Source organism: Etheostoma cragini, chromosome 10 (genome assembly GCF_013103735.1).
Source record: "Etheostoma cragini isolate CJK2018 chromosome 10, CSU_Ecrag_1.0, whole genome shotgun sequence".
Taxonomy (NCBI): domain Eukaryota; kingdom Metazoa; phylum Chordata; class Actinopteri; order Perciformes; family Percidae; genus Etheostoma; species Etheostoma cragini.
Genome location: NC_048416.1, coordinates 11,011,611 through 11,032,411, shown reverse-complemented (window position 1 = coordinate 11,032,411; position 20,801 = coordinate 11,011,611). Strand labels below are relative to the sequence as shown.

Here is a 20,801-nt window from a genome sequence, read left to right as displayed (position 1 = left end):
TGGCTCTTGGCTGTGGCCCAGAGGAATTCTCTGGTGGCCTCGGTAAATATAACATTTAGAATAACAGCGCCAGAGCCCCCGTGTGTGGACTTAACCCAGTTCCTGGTTACTTGCTGCGTTGCCTGTGGCTCTGACGGGTAGAATAACAGGCCTTCATATCTCTCCTGACCTAGGTAAGAGACCAGAGAGGAATAAGGGCTAATTTAGAGGGGCCAGAGATCTCGAGGGTTTCTGTCAAGCCCACTGTTATTGCCCACTGGGACACCTCAAAAGGCTAACATTGATCTGAAGACGAGGCTCACCCTGGTCCTTAGGAGCAAAAGGCTTGGTTTTACCATACCAGCATCGGTACAATGAAATATCCCAGTAAGGTCTGATTAGAGGGGGACTGCTCTGGTAACCCGTTTATTTCCCCCTAACCTGCAGCGGTCATCGAAAATCATCCAAAGTGCAAAATCTAAGACTTCTGTGGCTCATCATAAAATCCCCCCCCCCCCCCCCCCCCCCCCCCCCCCCCCCCCTCCCCCCAACGACACAGTATCATCCATTCACCTAAATCACAGAGAAGCGGTCACTGTGGACAATTACAAGTTTAGGCACCTTGATTTGTGTGATCTTACGTGTGAGAGGACTTGATGGAACATCCTCTCTTTGCTGCAGTTCAGCGATATCTAACAGTTAGATGGAAAACCAACTCATAGAGAATGTATAACTTTTGCCAGGTCATTTCTTAAAAGAACAATGACATCTCCTGAAGCTATAAACATGACAGGAATCTGTAATGTCACTGAGACACAGCTTCTGATTAACAATGAACGAGAGCGACGTGATACTTTTTGCATCACGTCAGAGTTGCACTCAAACTCAGGAAACAACACGTGTCCATGTTCGTCTCCCTTTCATTGCTGCCCAGACAGCAGTGCTCGATGACATCAGAGATCAGTCTTGGCTCTCTTATTTCTAGCTTTTTGAGAGACTTATCAATACATACACGTGTGAAATAAGTGTCCATATTCATAGTATTACAATTGCATCCTCTTTAGAGTGGATTTTCACTTTAAGAATGCACAAGTTTGTTGGCTTTGTGGCCATCATGCACTACAATTCATATGTGCCAGAACTGGACTTGAAACCTGTACAATTTGTATTTGATCATCAAGTATCTATAATACACATTCCCATTTTGAAACAAAAATTGTGTATGTTACATATCTACAGACCAATTTGTGATGGGTGCAATACTGTGAAGGGAACAGACAGCACACCATATACTATGTCATGTATAGCATATCAGTATTGCATATTGAAACTATATTTATACATGTTTATATAAATATAGATAAGTATATTTCTATGTACATTTTGATACTTCAACATTGCATACAGAATAAAATAAATAATACAAATATAATCAAATCGCACAGTAAGTATGATTTGAGAAATGCTATATTAGAGCCAAAATAGTCCTAACAGCTGAAATAATCATGATAATAAGAATTATTATTTAATTTTTTTTTTTTTTAATTGTGGCCTACAATCTGGCATAACAGTACAAGCTACACCACAATTACCCTGCAAGTGTACCATGTGGGACTGCTGGAATGACTAGAGAGGGTGGAATAAGGACAGGAAAAGTTGGGGCTTGTGTCCTTCTGCTCAGTCTGTCTGGGAATATGTGTGTGTGTGTGTGTGTGTGTGTGTGTGTGTGGGGGGGGGGGTGGGGGGGTGGAGGGGTGGGGGGCTGATGAGGTGTGCATAAGTCTGCAAGTGTGGTTTTTTAATGCTGTGGGGGGGGTCAAAGGTCGGGGCAGTCTCCTGCGCTTTCACCTCCGGATGTCGGTGGCCTCGGGGTCTTCCTGCTCAGCCACGACTCCGGCCTCTGGACTCTGGCGGCGGGGTCCCTGACTGCGATTGCGTGGGTGAGTGTTGAAGCCAGCCTTAGCGGGTTTGTCTTTGTCACCTTGCCGCGGAGGGCGAGGGTTCTCCGGCTCAGGGTGGGAGGGCACGGGACGGCGGTGGTGTTCGGCGGCGGAGCCGGCGGGAGACGGGGCGAGGGAGGAGCAGAGGCTCAGGCTGTCGCACAGAGCCCCCCAGTTCTGCTCGCACTGTAGCCGGACGCTCCGTGTCAACGCCTCCTTCACCTCCTCTCCGCAGCTCAGAAGAATATTCACCAGCTCCACATATGGGCTGGGCAGAGAGAGGCAGAGAACTCACATGAAGCTTGTGATTTCATGTTTGGAAGCACAAAACATCTAGGTCTAGGAAACGACAGGAATGAATGAGATGGTACTATTACTATACATGGAGGTACAGAACTAGATTTAACTGGCACAAGAGTCCACGGAAGGTGGACAATCAGAGATAAAAGAGAAGTGACAGGCTGGAGAAAACTGTATCCAAGCATGCTGTCCAGAGCAGCCACTTACCCTTTAGGGAAGAGATCTTGGAAATGGATCATCTCCACCATGACAGCCACATTATCCTTAGCAGCAGAGCACAGGTTGTGTTTGATGTAGCACTCTCTTTGGAGCTGAAACACCATCTCTTTAATGGACACACACTTCCTGCTGATACAGCTGAACTTGTGCCGTAGCCCATGCGCCATACATTTCAGAGCATCCTTGATGAAGGACTTCCCCTATTTACACACAGAGACACAACTGTTCTCAACTCAAAGTCCTTTGAGGTTGCTGAAACCTGAGAGTTCACAAATCATCCATGAAATCCTGTAAGCTATGATTGTTACTTTAACTTCTATATCACTTACACTTAATAGTTTTGGCACTTTAAGACGTTGTGCACTCAGCAGTGTTCATGAGTGTATGTGTGGTTGCGCTGAAACATGTGCAACTATATGTTTTGAATACAGAATGGGGTGATGGACTTCTGCATGAATGCCGTAAATTGTGTTTTTCTGCTGCTGAAATGTGCCAACGATTCCTAAAATGTGACCCTATTTGTTAAAGCCCCAGTCTGGCTCGGCTTGGCAGGGCTTTAGCCTCTGTATGTTGGATGGGGAGATACCTAGGCATTTGGCCAACTGGCCCATGAACCTTGGTCCTATAACTGTACATGCACCAGTCCACTCAGAGGGAAGTGAACTTCCCAAAAGAGGTAAGAGATTATTAGATTAGTGTGTGTAAGTATGATTGCACTTGTAGGAAAAGTGATACATTTTGAGGTATGCAGAGGGAATAAAAAAGCACAAGTTAACAAATCTGTCCATAGATGACGAGTGTGCAGCAGCGGACCAGTGAAAAGGAAAAGGAATGTTGCCTCTGGTTATACCTTTTTTCTTCTTCTTCAAAAACACAGACAGACTAGTTTAGTACCTGAGAGTCAAATTTGCCAGCGTTGTGCAGGAACGTCATGCAGATTTCCTGTAGCCCTCGTATCTCGCAGGAGTTATTCTCAAAGCACTCAAACACACCACAGCCGACATCCCCTGCACTCACCAGGCAGTGCTGGATCTCAGCTGGAAAGAGAGAAGAGGTTAGGGGGAGGGACCTTATCATCTGTTCACAGCACAGACAGCAGCAGATTGTTACAGGCGTGTTGGCAATGAAGACCATACGGCTTGAGGGCACAACTCCACTTCAGATTGCTGCACCAATCACGAAGCTGATGTGGCGTATAACTATTTCCACAGACACAGGCGCTTGCTTGTGTGTTCATGACCGAGAGTCCGAGAGAGAAAAAGGATGCAGGGCGGGTGGAGGGTGGAGGTGGGGGAGTGAAGTCTAATTTCCCAAGCTGAGGGGGTTCCTGCAGAGGAACACTTGGTGACAGATATTAATGTGTCATTCTGCACCACAATTCATCTGCACTGCCTAGCATTGAGATGGGATGGTGCATTGCAGATACAACGTTGACTACTTGTGGGTGAAACATAAATGCAGTCATTTCTACTGTCTGTCAACTAAATGTGGATCAACAAGTCTCTCGTTATTGCATTCAAAGATAAACTGACATTGTGCTGAAATGACATTATTCAAAAGGTCCATCACTAGCTACACCAGAGGGTACAAAAGCAGCAATGCAGGCGAAAACAACTTGGAAAATATAAAGGAATATGCCATGTCCTGTGAATACATAATATCAGTTCCTACACACCACTTTATCTCAACTGTCCCCATGAAAGACATAAATTACCATGTGAAAGTGAAGGTCTCTCTCTTTTAACCCCAAATTGCTGTCTACGAGCATGCATTATGAGACCAGCTGTCACAGACAAACTGCTGCTTACCCTACGTGACATCGTTTTACTCTTAAGTTAATATGGCAAATTGCAGGTTAGCTTGTCAGCCAACAGGCCATACACAACTTGGCTATGAGAACCCAACTGTTGACTTAAGTAAAACATAATTACACGCGTGCTTTGCCTTTGATGGTGATCACTGATGGGCGTAAGAGCATTTTTTCCTTCAGTCAGAAGTGCGCACCAGTTGCGTAAAAAAGACAGCAAATAAAGGATTGAATGAGACTTATTAGAAATCACGCTTTGTCAACAAGGACCCTCTGTTGTGGGGGCAGTAGTAGGGGGGAAGGGGACGACTTCTGCGGGGTTTGTAGGCACTGAGATGAACTTTAGTGCGCAGGAAAAGTGAGCCGCTATCAGCAGTGCTTGTTTTGGCATCACGGGAATGTGCTTGGAGCGTATACGAGCGTGGCCGCAATGTGCATTGAATTACACCGTGGTGTTACCAAGGTCTCTTCTGTGACACCTTCATTGGAGTTCGTCCCACTGTTTAAGCGTGGAGGCAAGATAACAATTGTCCTGTAATATTTTGACACAGGTTCACATGGTGGGTCGCAAGTCATGCCGAATGGGAACAAAATCCGGCATGTAGCCTGAACGACGTCTCAAGAGAAAAGCGCAGCAGTCCAATGTGGTGTAAGTGCTTGGATTAACGAGGCAAGACCCGATGTCTGTTTATGGTATTTAAAAGCAATGGTTTGGAAAGGATTGGTTCAAGAAATACACTCCTGCTCGCCTTCAGCGCGGACCAACCAGCCACGCTGCCACAATCATTTATGCTCTCCTAATCTGCTTGCACACATCACTCAATATTAATTTGAACAGAAAGCTTGGACAACATTTTCAAACCCCAGATTTCTTCCAGAACCCCCCCCCCCCCCCCTGAAACTGTTACGCGGCACACGCGTAGGCTACACCGTGCAGCGCGCACGCACACCTAGATGCCCTGCAGTATTCATTACCTATTACCTTGTGCCATTCTATTAATAGTTTACTTACATATCGGATTTCTGTCTGAGAGTATTTACAAGATATCGTCTTTCTGAGTAATTCTTAGTAATCGAAAATGGTCCCTCTTTCTTGAACACCACAGCCGGCATTGAAGTTAAAAGCAGCGGATTGCTCAAACCGCACGGAGGAGTCCCCATGTAGCTATGGTTTCATTTGCAGCCACAGAAAACACGTGTACAGACAGAACCCGCGGAGATGTGCGAGCAGTTGCATCAACCAAGAACCGGCACATTCTTATCTCTCCTGACACTTCTAGTTCTTACCTGTATTCTGCAGGGAGAGGCGTCCTTTCTGGCTCGCAGGCTTCTCTGGGAGGATGTCATGGATATCAATATTATCCGATCCTACCACTTGCTCCAGCACTGACAAAACCAGCAGCACCACGGCCAGTTTGACCAACATTGCGTCTCCGACAGTGTGCTCCGATTCCCAGCAAATATCCGGCAGAGTGTGTGAGTGCGCGCGCGCGCGTGTGTAGGTGTACGTGTGTGTACGTGTGTGTGAGAGTGTATGAGAGAGAAAGAGAGAGAGGTAGAGGGAGAAAGAGAGAAAGAGAGAGAGAGAGAGAGAGAGAGTGAGTGAGGGTTCGCCTTGGATCAGTGATCAGCGCAGCTGCAGCCTGGTGTCTTTTGGGGCAGCTGTGGGACTGAATGCATGAGCTGGAAGGGATGCTGCCTATATTTCTCAGAGCCCCGGGTGTCAATTTGGATGAAGGAGTTAAGCAGGTGTTGTCGGTTGGGGCTTCACAACCAATGAGAGACGCAGACATCCACGTCCAAGGTTTAAGGGGAGTGTCCAGTGGAAGTCTTTTGAAAGTCCCTTTTTGCAATAAAACTGGCTCTATAAAGCAATATTCACGAGCAAGTTGACTGTGACAGCTTTCGGGTGATCAAGAAGTGTTTCACAAACCAAAATCTACACAAGCAATCATATAATGTCCAATATAACTAGTGGACCTCCAGTAACACACATAGGCAATCTCTCTACAGCTTTTGTGCTTTGCATATATTGCAAGATATCTTACAATTCCAGTTTGTTGTTGCAGCAGTGGAAAGTCAATAGAAAGTCTGTTTTTGCCATCACACTGGAGCACTTATTTAGGCCACAAGGCTAAGTAGAGCAGTATAGAATCAAGAAATACCGAGCTTGCCAACAAACTGGAGAAGCACTCTACATAAAATAGGCTTAGCCTGTGGCTTCTTCTAAGTCAGTAATAGTTGTAAGGTAGTAATTCAATTCAGTACAGCTTTAAAGATGTCTGTAGCCATTGCTTTGACAGTACGTAGGGGAAAGGTCCCTCATAACAGCAATATTCAATAAAACTGAATCATACCATTGTGCAATCCATGTTCTAATGATAATAATACCAAAACAACAGGATGTCAGAACTCTACATGATAGTCTATATGGATTAACTCACAATGCTTAGGCTACAATGTAAAGCACCTAAAACAGAATGCCTTTAATAGTTGTTTTTTTTATGGGGAAGGGAATTTGAAGGGGTCTGTTACACAATGTCCAGTTAAGTCTGTGACAATGAGGTCTGCTAACCACAGGGAGTGATCTAAGAATAGAGGACCGACCATTGGCAGGGTTGCACATTTGGAGACCTAAGAGGAATCTTTTTCAAGAGCAACACTTGGATGGAGGATGCCATGTGCATGCAGGAACCTTCGAAATGTTTCCAGGGAGCTAATGGTATCACCACTCTCAGGTAAAGGCCTCTATAGGAGCCATTGGTGCGATGCAGGCCAGCATGTCCCTGTGTTACTCATCCTGCCAGATGGCAACTGGGGGACAGGAAATGGTACCAACGTCAAGAAACGACTGTCAGGGTGCCGGGTGTGCTTCTGCACTTGGGTCCCAAGCCTTCAGGTGGCCCAGTGCTTCTGATTGTTCCTTCCTTTTCTTAATTACACCATTCCAGGCACTCATAGGCCAAACACATGAAGACAAATCCAGGCAATTCAGCCAATTCTCACTTAACCTGCATGTCCTTGGATGGTGGGAGGAAACTAGAGCAGCTAGAGGAAACCCAGGGAAACATATTGATGACATGTAACTCCAAAGAACCCACAAAGACAATGTCTTCCTTATCTGGGATGCTTTATCTTTAAAAATGTTAGGTTTGAATCAAACTTCAACCTGCCACACAAGGGGTAGGGTTAGGGTAAAAACGTAACGCCCTGGATGGGTGCTGCAAGAGGCACGGGCACAAGGGGACCACTGGTGTAGGTAAAACACTTAAAAAACCTCCTTAAAAAACCTGGGTCGGTTCTATAAAAGCTGTTTAAAAGAAGGCCAAATGTTCAGAACTAGGGTTAGGGTTGTTATTGTGTGTTAATAATGAGAAAGGTTGCTGTGATTAATGCTGCATTTCAGACACAATTTTTAGCCCTTAAGTTACAACTTCAAGTCACGACTCACGATTTGGTAGCGTTCCAGGCAAAGTCACAACAAACCCTTCAAGCGAGCGTTAGCAGCTAGCGGCTACCTAACGTTAGCGTTAGCTGGCGCCAGCTGGTGCTGGCAATTTCTAGTTGGCAACATATTTTGGGCTTCATTTAATAAACATAACCTGTAGTAGTACACAATCATATGTGTATTGTTTTGATTACAATGTAAATAATTACTAGTTGTGAATAGTTATTTCTATTTCTTATTGTTAATCGCCATCTTCTGTACAGCATCAACCGGGTTGACATTGCTGTTTACGTGTGTGACATCAGAACTGTAACTGGGAGTACAACGATCTGATACGAGTTTACGAGTAGTACGTTACGGGTTTGACTGCCGTTCCAGGGCTTCACGGGTAGAAGGTTGAGAAAACACGAGTTACGGGTTGCCTGGAACGCAGTCAGTGTCTGAGTGGGATTTGAGGGGGTGTGGAGACCCAACTAAAACTCAGAACCTGACACAAATACATTACGCCACTGCTCAGGCGCCCCATAAACGAACATGGGGAAACAATCGGCTGTGTGTGTGTGTGTGTGTGTGTCACTTTAATTGAGGTTTTTAGTCAGTGGAATGAATTTTGGAGAAGTCACCACAGCTGAGAAAAGGGAGGTATTTTGGCCAGGAGATGGTGCAGTGTATAGGAAACCACAACATTTCAATTGGCCCACTATATTCTTTTGGTGGATTTGGTCTGCCAGGATTTATGATGATATTGTCTTACTTTTGTTTTCTGTCCTTATGATATTACACTCCTACAAATATTATTTTTGATAGTATGGTCTGTTCTTATTTTAATGTAATACAGCATCAATAACCTATACCCGTCGAAGCCTTTATTTGCAGCCTTTTGCATTGTTTCATACATTAGTGGAATAAACCATATATAAACTATCTATAAACTACTATAAACTATCTGGCATGACCAGATAGTTCATACATATTTTAAATAACAGAAAACAACTAAATGGTGGTAGATAATACATCTGATATCATATACTACTTTAGTTAAAAGTACATTTTTTCAGGGCTCTGGGTTGCAAAGTGGAGAGGCCTTGTCCACCTGTGTGGAGCTGGCTGGTGAAGGTGACGGCCGTAGAGATACACTGGAACCCTTTTTGGAGATCTGATCGCTGTGGATTATTACTTATTCTTTCATTGGATTATGGCAAAATACAGTTCTTTTTTGTTAACGTTTTAGGGTGTGATTGAGCTTTGTTTCTGCGTTTGAAGAGACATCTCAACAGACTGTAGGTCAAACACTGATTGTTAAATGTTACACTGCTACATTTTAAATGAATTTAAGTGCAGGCTCATTCTGACAAGATAGCCGTGCCACGATTGGATTTCATAAGGGAGAATTGTTACATTTAAACTGTCACAATGTAATTTAAAATCTGCTTTGTTTCCCAAGTGGTAGGACAGGTCTCAGCTGCTACGATGAGTAGCCCACCCCCCCCACTCAAATGTCATCTCCGCCTATGATCAATAATCTCCTCCTTAAGAAAAGTTCTTCCAGTCTGTGTGCCACAAATTGGCTTATGCTTGAGCACAGAATGGAAATGCAGCAGTATTTTCAGTCCCCTGGATTTCCAGCAGGCTCACAGGAGTGCAGCGTGGCGCGCGTCTGGAGATTGGCTTGGAGTGCTTCCAGTTGTGACTATACCACAAACTGGAATCTCCTGCTCAATTCACGTCTGTTAAAAGCTGCCCACGCTGTGAACACACCCTCGATTTGGCCCAATCAGTGTGCTGCAGTGGACCAGAGTGCGTCACTGCTGCCTACTGGTGCTGCATTCAAGTCATATGGGACAAACTGCTGGAGGTCTTCAAACCGAGACTTACAACCTGAAGGGATTCAAACATTAGCTATACTTATTAAGACACTTTAATATTCCTCTTATTAGTCTGGGTTTCACTTAATTAGTAAAAATAATTAATCCTTTCTCTGCATTTTTGACAGAAACAAATCACTCAAGGTCCACTTACTAGCTTTTTTTCAGAATCACAATCATATGCCACAGTCTTTCTTCAGTGGATGGAGAAATCTGATCTTGGGCACCTCTCAACATATCTCCATGACAACAGAGCAATCCACTAAGGAACAGTTGATAAGTGGACCTTGACTTTTATTTTGTCAAGCTACATTTTTCCTAAATCCAGAAATGAACAGTCATGCTTTACACTCAGCATATTGTACTTTGTTACAACATTTAAATTCAGTTAAAGGTAACCGGTGTAGTTTTTGACCCCTAGTGCTAAAGAGCATTGTTTCTACAAGTGGGTTTGTGCCATGCACCGATGTGCAAAGAGACAGCTGTATTGGGTAAGGGAGGCATGACACCTGTTTGCCTATTGAACCATTTTAATACTGCTCCTCCCCCAGTAAGGTTGCCCAATCATATCAGATAAAAACAATATGTCTTATTTGTTCAAGAAACAAAAAAAAAACTCCACAGGGCACCTTTAAAGGTGCTGTACTTGATACAATAAAAGGTGGTCTGGGATTGCCTCCACACAGGTCTCTCAGACCGTTCCTAATCTAATACTGACGCTGTGTGACGGCCCTCTGCATGAGATCCTGACACACAAGGCACTCACATGCACTAACATGCACGCGCTGCCAGACCGGCTAGCAAAACAAAGAAACAGAGAAGCTTTGATTACAACACACACTTCATTCTCTGCTCAAGACACCATTACTCCAATATATCTTCACATAGTGTTTTTACTGCTATATTAATGTTCTGAATATTGAGTATAGCCCTTTAAGGCTTGGGACCAGGAAGAGTCTAGTAAGTTTAACCAGGTGAATGGCACTTTTAAAACATTACACCACTGCAGGACAAAATGAAGTGAATTGGCAAAATGTGGAGAAAAGTGGTACGATTCATATTTACTACTTCACTTGAATGCAAGGACAAAATGCCAAGCATTGGGAACAAGAACATCCAGCGGTTTGACTGACCAAATGAATGAAAATCGCAATTTAAAACTAAATTCACAAGTTTTAAAATAATCATGTTTCCAAAACAGCTTGCAATGGGTGAGCAGGCAGCAGCCATCTGTGTATTTTTAAACATATCTATAAACATATATTTAAGTTTGTTTATATAATCTTACCTCAACTTCCACATAATGGATATCACCTTATGGCGTATGGTACCATCAAACACTCAACAGATGATTTTATGGTATTAGTAAAACCTGTTAGTGGCTATTCTGGAGCTTTTAATCACATATAACACAAATAATTGTCATGAACAGATGAAGCAAAGACATGTCATCCAATAAAAGTTGAGTTCAAGTTTTGTAAGTCTGTCAGGGTGATGATGCACTTTATATGAAGCCCTGAAGGGCAAAGCACAACGGAAAACAGAAAACACGAGAGCAATTCGCAAAACCCATTTCAGAAAACATAACAGCAAAAGAGAAAAGAAAACGGCATTTGGTGAGACTCAAACCAGAAAAGATAGATACCTATTGGACAATGATTTCTTCTTGTTGACTAGAGTTTACGTCAATCCGCAACAAACAAAATAACATGTACTTTTGGATTTCCAGCAGACTGGAAGCCTTGTAGCACACTGCTGCAAGTTGTGATGGTAAGTTTAAAAAAAACTGTGTCTATCCCGTGGGGAAGCAGAAACTGCTGTGCAGCAGTTGCAATACAAAGTGGGACCAGGCTCGTATAAGTGCACTGCACCATCACTTTAATATTTTGCATCCTCAGTTGAAATCTGAATAATACTGTGTGGGCGTGTCCATGCATACATTCTATTATGGTTCATGCGTGTGCAGCAGCGCAACGTGCAAAAGGGCTGGTCAAAGATGAATATAGATCAGCGGGTGTGGTGATTATTAAATCCTATCTGTCACATTACCAGTCTCATAGCTCTGAAAGAGCTGTGACATGATTACATGATGTATGCAGATACATTCATATGTAGACATTTCCTGATACATGTACAGCATTTTCCCTCAAGATAAATATCATTTTGTCTTATCTTGTCATCCCAACCTGTGAGAGGTGGCTGGCTATGTGCTGCAAGGCATCTGCTCTTTGCCCCAAGGCCACCGTACCTTCAGCCTCCAAACACTTGTCATGTCATGTGTTGAGGTCACTTGGACATTTGAACACAACGCAGAGCTTTTGCTGCCTGTAACGACAACTATGCTGCATCCTAAGTGTGAGGACTGTCGAGGTTTGGTGGCCTCGGATGGTTGCGTGACAGTTAAAGTGATCTGTTTATTTATTTTTTAACATTTAATCTGTCTTCTGTCAGAGGTATTAAGAATCTGTTTCATGTTTATTTTTGTGTAGAAAACATTTGCCTCCTTTTGCTGACACTGTCCAGAAAATAGACAAGTATGCTTTGACAGGAGTAACGTTCATTCACTTTGACTGCTGAACTGTAAACATACAGAAAGCAGACATGTGTTCTGAGTTGGGACCCCTGGGGTGCTGGCAAGTGTTCAACCAATGAAACCACAACAGAGAGGCCAGGCTTGGGTGTGTGTGTGTCTGAGTATGTATATTTTTGTGTGATTGGGGGGTTGCTTCACTGGGAGGGAGGCTTCTGTAACAGCAATTAATGGTACTAGTTTACAGACTCCTTATAGTACTTTACGGGCAGCATGTGTGTGTAATTCGATTAAAAGTTCAGGTTGATTTGTGGAAAGCGGCTGGACAATAACTCCTGAGTGACCCCAAAGAGACTTCAATAAAAAACGTATAGTTTTGGGTTTTTGTTGTCAGATGAGTAAGAATAGGGCAATGTTCACATTGCAGTTAAAAACAGCCCCAATCTGATATTTCCCCCTCAAGTCTTTCCAACAGAAACTAACTTGATTTTACATGACCATACATCTCTCTTTGTGGTCCTTGATCTAATACCTACCTTAAAGTGGTAATTGTGACTCTGGTACAGTTGTATTGGAGGTGTTTGACTGCATAATTATTTTTGAAAAGAAATGTAAAATGTTGCCTCCGTGCCAAAAAACAATGCAAATAAGGTTTAAAGTGGTGTATCAGGTGCAAAAAGTGATGAGTAAACAACGCAAGGTAAAGAGGAATGGTTTGATATGTAGGGAAAAAGAAGAAATGCTTTATTCCACTCTCTTGTCTGGCGTTAAATGAAGCCAGAAGCGGTTTAGCTTAGCTTAGCTTGGCGCAAAAGGCTGAAACACATTCATGCTGAAAACACGGAGAAACAGCTAGCCTGGCTCTGTCCAAAGGCAACAAAATCCACATTCTAGCCTACTAAAAGCTCACTAAGTATTTTGAAGATTATTTGTTTAATCTGTACGAAAAGTTTTAAAACTCAGGGTTGCGGTTTTACCAGCCTTTTGCTAAGCTAACTGGCTGTTAGCTGTAGCTTCATATTTATCATACAGGCATGAGATTGGTATGGATTGTTTCTTCAATTCATGTTGAATTATTCCTTTAAACTAGCAGTTCTGCACTGAGCACAACTGTAATTTCTGCAAAACAACTTGTCATTTAAGAATGCCAGGTGTTTATTTCTTATATGAATGTTGTTATTTGGCATTCAAGGTTTAGTTTGGGCTGATACAGAACGTAGCCATAAAAACATCATGTGAACAGCAGTAAATCAAAGCCGAGCAGTCCCGCAGTGTGCATGAGAAGGAAACATTGAGACATCAAATACCAGAGTTTTTGAGGAACCTGAAGATGATATCTTACTTTTTAAATTTGGCTCAGTTTATGTCTGTATGCTTTTGTGTATGAGTGTGGTTGAACATGTTGATGGTTTTAGTTGGAAACCTTGTATCTCCTCAAAGTTGACTTTGTGAGAGAGAATCTGTCTGAACTCACTAGGGAGCCAGTTAACTTGATGTTTTGCACTGCCTGTGTGCGTACCACAACAGAAAAACACGTCATTTTGTAACATTGAGCTGATAAATGTTTCTCTCTCTCGCGCTCTCTCTTTCCCCCATTAATACACTCTTTGGTGTGTTAGCTCACCTGACTCGTGAAAAGAGAGGTTTTACTGGCCCAGCTCAGCAGGCAAACTCTGGGCTCTGATACCAACCGGTGTGAAAGCGCCACATCTCAGACCCTCACTTAACTTTCCTCAAACAATGTGCTATTATAGAGTTTTCTCTGTACGGGTTATACTGCTAGAGCGCTGGCAGATTACAAAGTGTTCCGTCTCATTACTGTCCATATAAGCCTGCAGTCCTCGCCAGCACAAAGGAGTGATTGAGTGATAAGGGGAAAGAGATGGCCCGTAGATGCCCATGAGAGCCCTCACCTTGGCTGTTCTGGCCTCGATGAGGGCAGAGGTGATGTCATCATGGCTAGAGACACAGGGGTCGACCCCTCTGATAGGTGGGCATGCTGGGACAAAAGAGAGCAGCTGGGACACAAAGGCCCCATTTATTGAGAGTGAGACATGAGGCCAGAGCGGACTCCGTGGGTGGCACATGGTGTCATAGCTGCTGAAAAGGCCGGTGAGCAATTAATCATCTGATTCAAAAACTGAGCAAAGGGCTTATTATGTATGGTCAGTTTAGACAGCATCGACGGGGAGCCTTTCTGGGTTACACTTCTATTTGATCACACTGATCCGCCAAAATGTCTTTATCCCATAATATTGGGTCCAAGGAGGCTATATTTATCATTACGGTCAGGTCCAACGATTTGTGCAACATAATATGACACACTTACCCCTCATTAGAGATGAAGGGTCCTTTGTGGCAGCCTGACAATCATTAAAACTTCTACCCTGGCTTGGCTTGTTTACTCTGTGGTAATTACCAGGTGATTGTGTAGCCTGTGACCCACATTCAGAGTCAGGTCAGCCAAGACATGGGGGATAATTGACAATATTCAGAGAAGTGCACGTAGAGAAAGAGTGTTAGAGTGGATAGTCATTTGTTCCTGCCTCATTAGACTGTGTTAGAAGACAAGCTGGCTCACAGTATTCCTGAAGTGGAACAATACCTCTTTCCACTGTAAGACCAAAATGTGGGCTCTGGTGTGTAAATGTGTTTGAGAGTGGATATGGCAGCCTCATTCATCCATCTATGCATTCATTTATTCACTTGATGGTAATATGGAAAATAAATGAATAAACTTACAGTGTATATGCCTTTTAACGTGAGCTCATTTGACCCGATATAGCCTCTGAGGCATTTTTGGACCACATGGCTCTTCAGCTCCACCCATTTCACCTGTCCAAGTGAGTACAACACTCCTGGCAGCACTCCTACCATGACGAAAACAAGTGACTGACTCCGTAAAACAAACAAACACACACACACACACCGTCTCTCTCTCTCTTTCTCTCTCTCTCTCTCTCTCTCTCTCTCTGCCCCCCATCTTAAATCTTTCAACACATATTTTAGTGGTCCGGGGACAATTTCTATCATCATATAAAAAGTTAGCCCCCCACCGTTCATTGGCTGCAACCTCCCTTTTAATGAATGTATGAATATGTTGTTGCAAATCTGCTTATGCTATTCAATGTGTTTATTGTGCGATTATCTCCACAAAGCATACTGGCCACAACACAAGCAATAAAAGCTAATGCTAGACCAACCTGTGAAGCACTAATAAGGTGGCATGCCCCCAACATCCCTGAGGCGGCCAATGAATTTGGCAGTGCTCTCAAATTTCTGTCACATAAGGCACTGTGAGGTCTCGGCTACGCTATGTGAATCCGGGTCTGAACAAGGTAGACCTCGTGAGTAAAGTTGGAAGCAGACACAACTCTTTAGTTTTTCAAAGAACAGCTTGATGAAGCCTAAAATGTGGGACTCAAAGGACTGTCTGAAGAAAATAGAACCAGTCCTTGCAGGTGAGGGCCTGTAGAGGTAATTGTGAATTAAGCTGTGTAAAATGTTTGACTGATTGCAGCCACATGTAACACTTGTTTTTGGTTGCATCATGCACTTTTTAATTGTGAACCAGCTGCTTAGAATGAGTAAACCAATAGCACAAATACCTAAAAGTAACTATATTCAATTTTCATTTAACCAACAAGGTTTCATGTTGGAGTTATAAGAAGTCAGATTCTGAAGGGGAAATATCCAAACTCTTATTTGCGTCTGTGATTATCCAGCGCTCCTCAGACACATGTTGGACACTGTAAGCCTATGCATTAGTGAGCAATAATAACCCTTTAAAGCAGCTCATTAGAAAAGTGTTATTTGACATGTCTAGATTGGGGAGCAGTTTCTATACTTGCGCCTTGTGTGAAAACACCACTGGTGATAATTTAACAGCCTTATATAAGACTACCTGTCTATAAAGAATAGTGTTTTACTGTACTGATGAGTAGTGCCTTTAGTTTTTTTCCCGTTGTTTGGAAGGGTCTACTTTTTGATAGCGATATAAATAAATAAAGCACATGATATATTTAGAATAGTTGAGGTTAATTAGCCAGCTCTTGAATTAGTGGTTGGGTCCAGATCAAACCAACATGTCACAGATGCTTGTGAACCTCAGTGCCATGAGGTTACAATTCTAGGATGTTTTGGGCTATTTGTTGTTTACGATGTGTGTTCTACGGTTAGAGGGTAATTGATTGCTGTGATGGTGTGTGTTGGAACATGTTGTATTTTTCCGTAAGGCCAGCGGCTGAGAGGGGGCTGGGCTGCTGCAGCAGAGGAAAAGTTCTAGGACCATCCAACCTTAGCAGGAATTCCCAGAATTGCAGTTCCTAATTATGACATCCGCGGAGCAGAGGCCCAAAACCGCCCGCCCATCACCCCAACACCCATTACAAAGACACAGTTGCGTTAACACATGCACGCACAAACAAACATGTGCACACATTCCAATTACCCCTGTGCAAGCATCATCGCAGACAAGACACAAAAAGTGACAGGGAAATGGATGAAGTGCCTCAGAGCAGAAGCGAGCTTAAGATAAGAAGAGGATGGAGCTGTATGTCAGAGAATGGCTTGAAGTTGACAGGTCAGTCATTGCTATTTCCCCTTGTCTCTGCAGGCATTTGAAAGGTATGGCCCAGTTCCTGGAAGTCTTTGGGATTAAGTAATAGTTTTTTTTTAAAGGTGACGAAATACAGTGGTCCAATCCCAAAGTCTGGACTTGCAGACTCATGGACTTAGGTGTGTGTTCTTGTAAAATTCATAAGGGCTTAGGGTTGCCCCGATGTTGAATTTCAAAGGGTGTGAAGGCGTGAGTACATACTCACAGAGCCCTTTCCTTTAGTCTGCATCGATGCAGACTTCCCCAAAGGAAATTGTTGGTAAACGCATTGTGACCTTTACCGTGGAGACCATAGGGAAACACACGACAAGCAATCACGGAACGGACCTGTTGTCCAGCTTGTAAAACAAGAGTTTGAAAAAATCAGGCAATCGTGGAATCAGGCAAGCGTCTCCTGTGCCGTGGCCGTGTGTAAAGCAACACATTTAAAATGAACCGGCAACTGTCAGCAACCAAAGTAACATAAGATCTCCTGAAGCGCTGTCCCAATCCCATTTATACCTACTCTATCTGAGCCCATGTTGCCTCACACACTCAACCACTTAGAACATGAGATCAATTAAGTCTGCGAGTCTGTAGTCCTTAGTCCTCAAGGCTCAATTTGGGATTGGGCCATTAGGCTAATCTCAGTTGTCAGTATAATGCACACTGCACGCGGAATAATTTAAAGGCATCCATACATTTTCCTTACTTCAGTTTAACCTACAATAAGTAATATTATTGGCCACTTGGGGGAAGCAGAAACAAGCTCTCAACACAACACTAAGATATTATCACCTTTTAACTTGATATAGAGGACTTGTAGCAAACAGTTGACTATTTGCGCATCCATTTGAAGTTAGCATTCATTTGGAATCGTGTTTCTGCTCACCTTGACAAGTGCAAGTCCAGTATTCACTCTCATTTTAGCACTGTTTTTAGCCTCTACCAACTCTTGAGGGGAATATCTGCCTCATTGGCTGCTAAATGCTCCACTGTGTTCACCAGCGAGTCTGTCCGGCAGTCAGTCTGTCAGCAAGCAGTCTGTTTTTAGAGCTTCTTTGCTAAAAACAGCTGTGTTAAAGAAATAGAAGAAATAGGAAAAATATTAAAATCCCTTAAAGCCTCTTGTTCCCACATTTCCCATCCACATCAAGCAGTCTAGGGCTGGTTAACTGGGTTGTCAGCCTGGCCCCTTAATTTCATGTGCCAGAAGTGCTTTGGGACACAAATTCTCTGGTGTGAGTTGTGGGAGGTACGAACTGAGCATGGGTATTTCTTGTTTGCTCTGTACATTTTGTTCCTTGGGGAAATCTCGCTGATTAAGTGCTACTATTTTGACAATATGTCAACGGCTTGGCAGCTCTGTAAACAGCAGTGCTGACCAACATGTTCCCAACCTCATCCCAATGGCGTCTGAAAAAAAGGTTAGGAGACTGCTTATTTTAGTGCTGCTGTCAGACTGAAAAACTGTAATGAATCGTTTTAATTAAAACCCATGAAATGCCCTCTCTTTATTATTTTTTAATGCCTGTTCTGAATAAATCTCTGGTGTGAGCATCAGTGAGTTTGCATGAATTTTCTATGACACATCCTAAAATGCATATGTATGTTTCTTTATTTTTAGGATCGAGCCCCTGGCCAGACCACTCTGTGAGTCGCCGTGGGGATAGAAGGGCCCTTTATTAGAGATGGCACACAGGGTCCTTCATAAGGCCCACATGGGCACTTTATAACATCTGACATAAGCATTTGACAGTGTGGTTACCAATGCTTGTGGTTGATGCATGGCTGATGGAGTCCAATCTTATGGGGTTGGAAGGCTCGCTCTTTTTTTCTCCCCTCTCCACTGCCCTTCAACCAAGAGAAAGGGAGAAAGAAACAGACAGGGTAAATGTAAAAGTAAAACAAGGAGAAAGGAGAAAATCTAAATCTACTGATGCTGGACCATAAACACACAGAAGCAGTTGGATAAACACCACAAACTTCATATAAAAGCTCTGAGGGGGCTTTTGCTCATAAAAAAGCTACTAATCATTGTAAGCCAATGCTATATTAGCATCAGAGGTGTTGGCTGACTTTAATAATGTGTTATGAAAAGCAATTCCCAACGATGTGGGTGTTTTCTGATCCTGTGCCCCTATCGGCATCTTTGTTACTACTTTCCAGAAAGACAACTGACGGCCATCCATTTCTGGCCTGACAACTCTTTGGCTAAGGTTTGATCTGGTTTATCTCCTTGGTTAAGGTTAGGGGAAGATCATGTATTGGGTTAAAACAAGGGTAAGTGTCACCGCCATGCTAGCAGCACTGGGACAGCAGCACTGAACATAGCAGAGCTTTGAGTGAGATCTTAACATCAGCATGAAACAATGAACATGCTAACACAATGAAAATGACAATAAAATGCTGATGTCAAGCATTTTTACCATGCTCACCATCTTAAATTAGTGTTTTAGCAGAACATTTGCTAACTACCACTTAGTCTGGATCAAAGGAAATACATTTTCAGGATAATTGCCGGACGTCCCTCATCTTACACTCTGTGTGTGTTGCCGTTCTCAAGAAGAAGAAGAAGAAGAATAAGAAGAAGAAGAAGAAGAAGAAGAAGAAGAAGATTTGGATCATGTTACAAGGCAGGCCTGCTTAGTCTATTCGGGGAATGGTCTTTTAGATTTATTAAGTAAATCAGGGACGTTTTGGGACCAGTTGGAGAGTATTGCTATGGACAAAGAACACACGGCTAAACACTGGTAAGAGAACAGAATTACACTTACCCATTTATCCAGCTAGTTTGATTGAGCTCACTTTACTGTTTTGTGTCCACAGTTCATGTAATGTATGTGGCGTTTTTCTTTTTGGCGTTTTTCTAAAATTCCACCAAAACTAGTTCCTTCCGGAGACCATGTTGCTGAGCCACCGTCCGTTGCTGTGTCTGGAGCTTGGCCACCCAAGACGATTGGGAGTGGTTTAAAGAAATGCAAACAACCAATAGTGGTTATTTTCTCCTTTCCCTGAATGTATGTGTGGTGTAGCCAGACATTACTCCGCAGTGCTGTCAAGATAGGTCTGGCCATGCGAGACTAATTAGCACTAAACACAAACTATACAATAGACCACCAAAGGTATTGATGGTTACCCCCTACTGACCTTTAATGCAAGTACCAAATTTCATAACCAACTATCCAATAATTTAGTTTATCCAATAGAAATATCTTCAGCAAATATTTTGTCAATCTATCCAGGAGATGTTAAGATTATTCTTTAAATAACTGAAAGGTAAAATGATCACTAAGGTCAGATGGCTTTATCTTTTGGGGACCGTGAATGTCTGTAGAAAATGTCATGACAGTCCATCCTGTGTTTATTGAGTTGTTTCATTCTGGACCAAAGTGGTGGACTGACTGACCAATGGACTGGCATGTCCTTCTCTAGAGCCAATAATGTCTTGGTTAAGGTTAGAAACATATTGTGGTTTGGGTTTAAAAAACAACGTGGTTGAGTTGTAGTTAAGTTAAGGGGAGGGCCATGGTAAAAAAAACAACGTTGACAGCTGGCAGTAAAAGGGAAAGCAAACACCAGTTGCTTGTGTCACCCAAACATCCATTTAGACCTCTTCCCAAAGAACTTTTGCGGTACTTTAACAACATCACGCTACTTCCACCTTTGCTTCTGACAGGCAACAGTCATAATTCGCGCCGCCACACGAGGTCCATCTCAGAAAATCGTAAACATAGGTCATTTAAGGCATTTGAACAAACAACCAGTGCTGTAGTTTTCAGTGTCTATATTTACCCAGTGTCGTCCAGGTCAGGAATGTTAGATAACCTGCCACCAGTTTTCAGGCCATGCCTAAGTGTTTGGGTTTGAATCCGTATGTGTGAACATTCCTTGCATGGCCAAGCATCAGAGCTGAGTGCACAGAGGGGGGTCAGTGGAGTGCTTGAAGACCAACTCAGTGAACCCTGGAATCATCCTTCATCATTACCTCGTGCTGAAAGATCACAGTGAGAGAGAGAGAGAGAGAGGGAGAGAGAGAGGGAGAGAGAGAGAGGGAGAGAGAGAGGGAGCAGGCTGCCTTGCATCGTTAATGCACACACAGAACACACTTTTATC

At 43.1% G+C, this 20,801-nt stretch overlaps 1 protein-coding gene and 2 long non-coding RNA genes across 3 annotated transcripts; 1 reads left to right on the top strand and 2 right to left on the bottom strand.

Annotated features, from left to right (window-relative positions):
• Positions 1-575: 575 nt before the first annotated feature.
• On the bottom strand, positions 576-5,671 carry stc2a (stanniocalcin 2a). Its single transcript, XM_034883290.1, has 4 exons — positions 5,533-5,671; positions 3,333-3,475; positions 2,427-2,638; positions 576-2,187 (listed from the first exon to the last, which is right to left on the bottom strand). The coding sequence occupies exons 1-4, from the start codon at positions 5,669-5,671 to the stop codon at positions 1,824-1,826; spliced, it is 858 nt and encodes a 285-aa protein (XP_034739181.1). The 3' UTR covers positions 576-1,823.
• A 2,313-nt stretch (positions 5,672-7,984) lies between these two features.
• On the bottom strand, positions 7,985-17,991 carry LOC117951557. The gene is made up of 3 exons (XR_004658208.1): positions 17,980-17,991; positions 13,066-13,069; positions 7,985-8,133 (listed from the first exon to the last, which is right to left on the bottom strand). It is a non-coding gene; the product is annotated as an uncharacterized LOC117951557 (long non-coding RNA).
• On the top strand, positions 14,824-18,876 carry LOC117951560. The gene is made up of 2 exons (XR_004658211.1): positions 14,824-14,931; positions 18,313-18,876. It is a non-coding gene; the product is annotated as an uncharacterized LOC117951560 (long non-coding RNA).
• The last annotated feature ends 1,925 nt before the right edge of the window (positions 18,877-20,801 follow it).

Coding starts and splice junctions, on each gene's coding strand:
- stc2a (XM_034883290.1), bottom strand. CDS start 5,671: ATGTTGGTCAAACTGGCCGTGGTGCTGCTGGTTTTGTCAGTGCTGGAG. Junction 2,639..3,332: donor CTGGCAAATTTGACTCTCAG/GTACTAAACTAG, acceptor GTGTGTAAATAG/GGGAAGTCCTTCATCAAGGA. Junction 2,188..2,426: donor CAAGATCTCTTCCCTAAAGG/GTAAGTGGCTGC, acceptor CTCTCTGCCCAG/CCCATATGTGGAGCTGGTGA.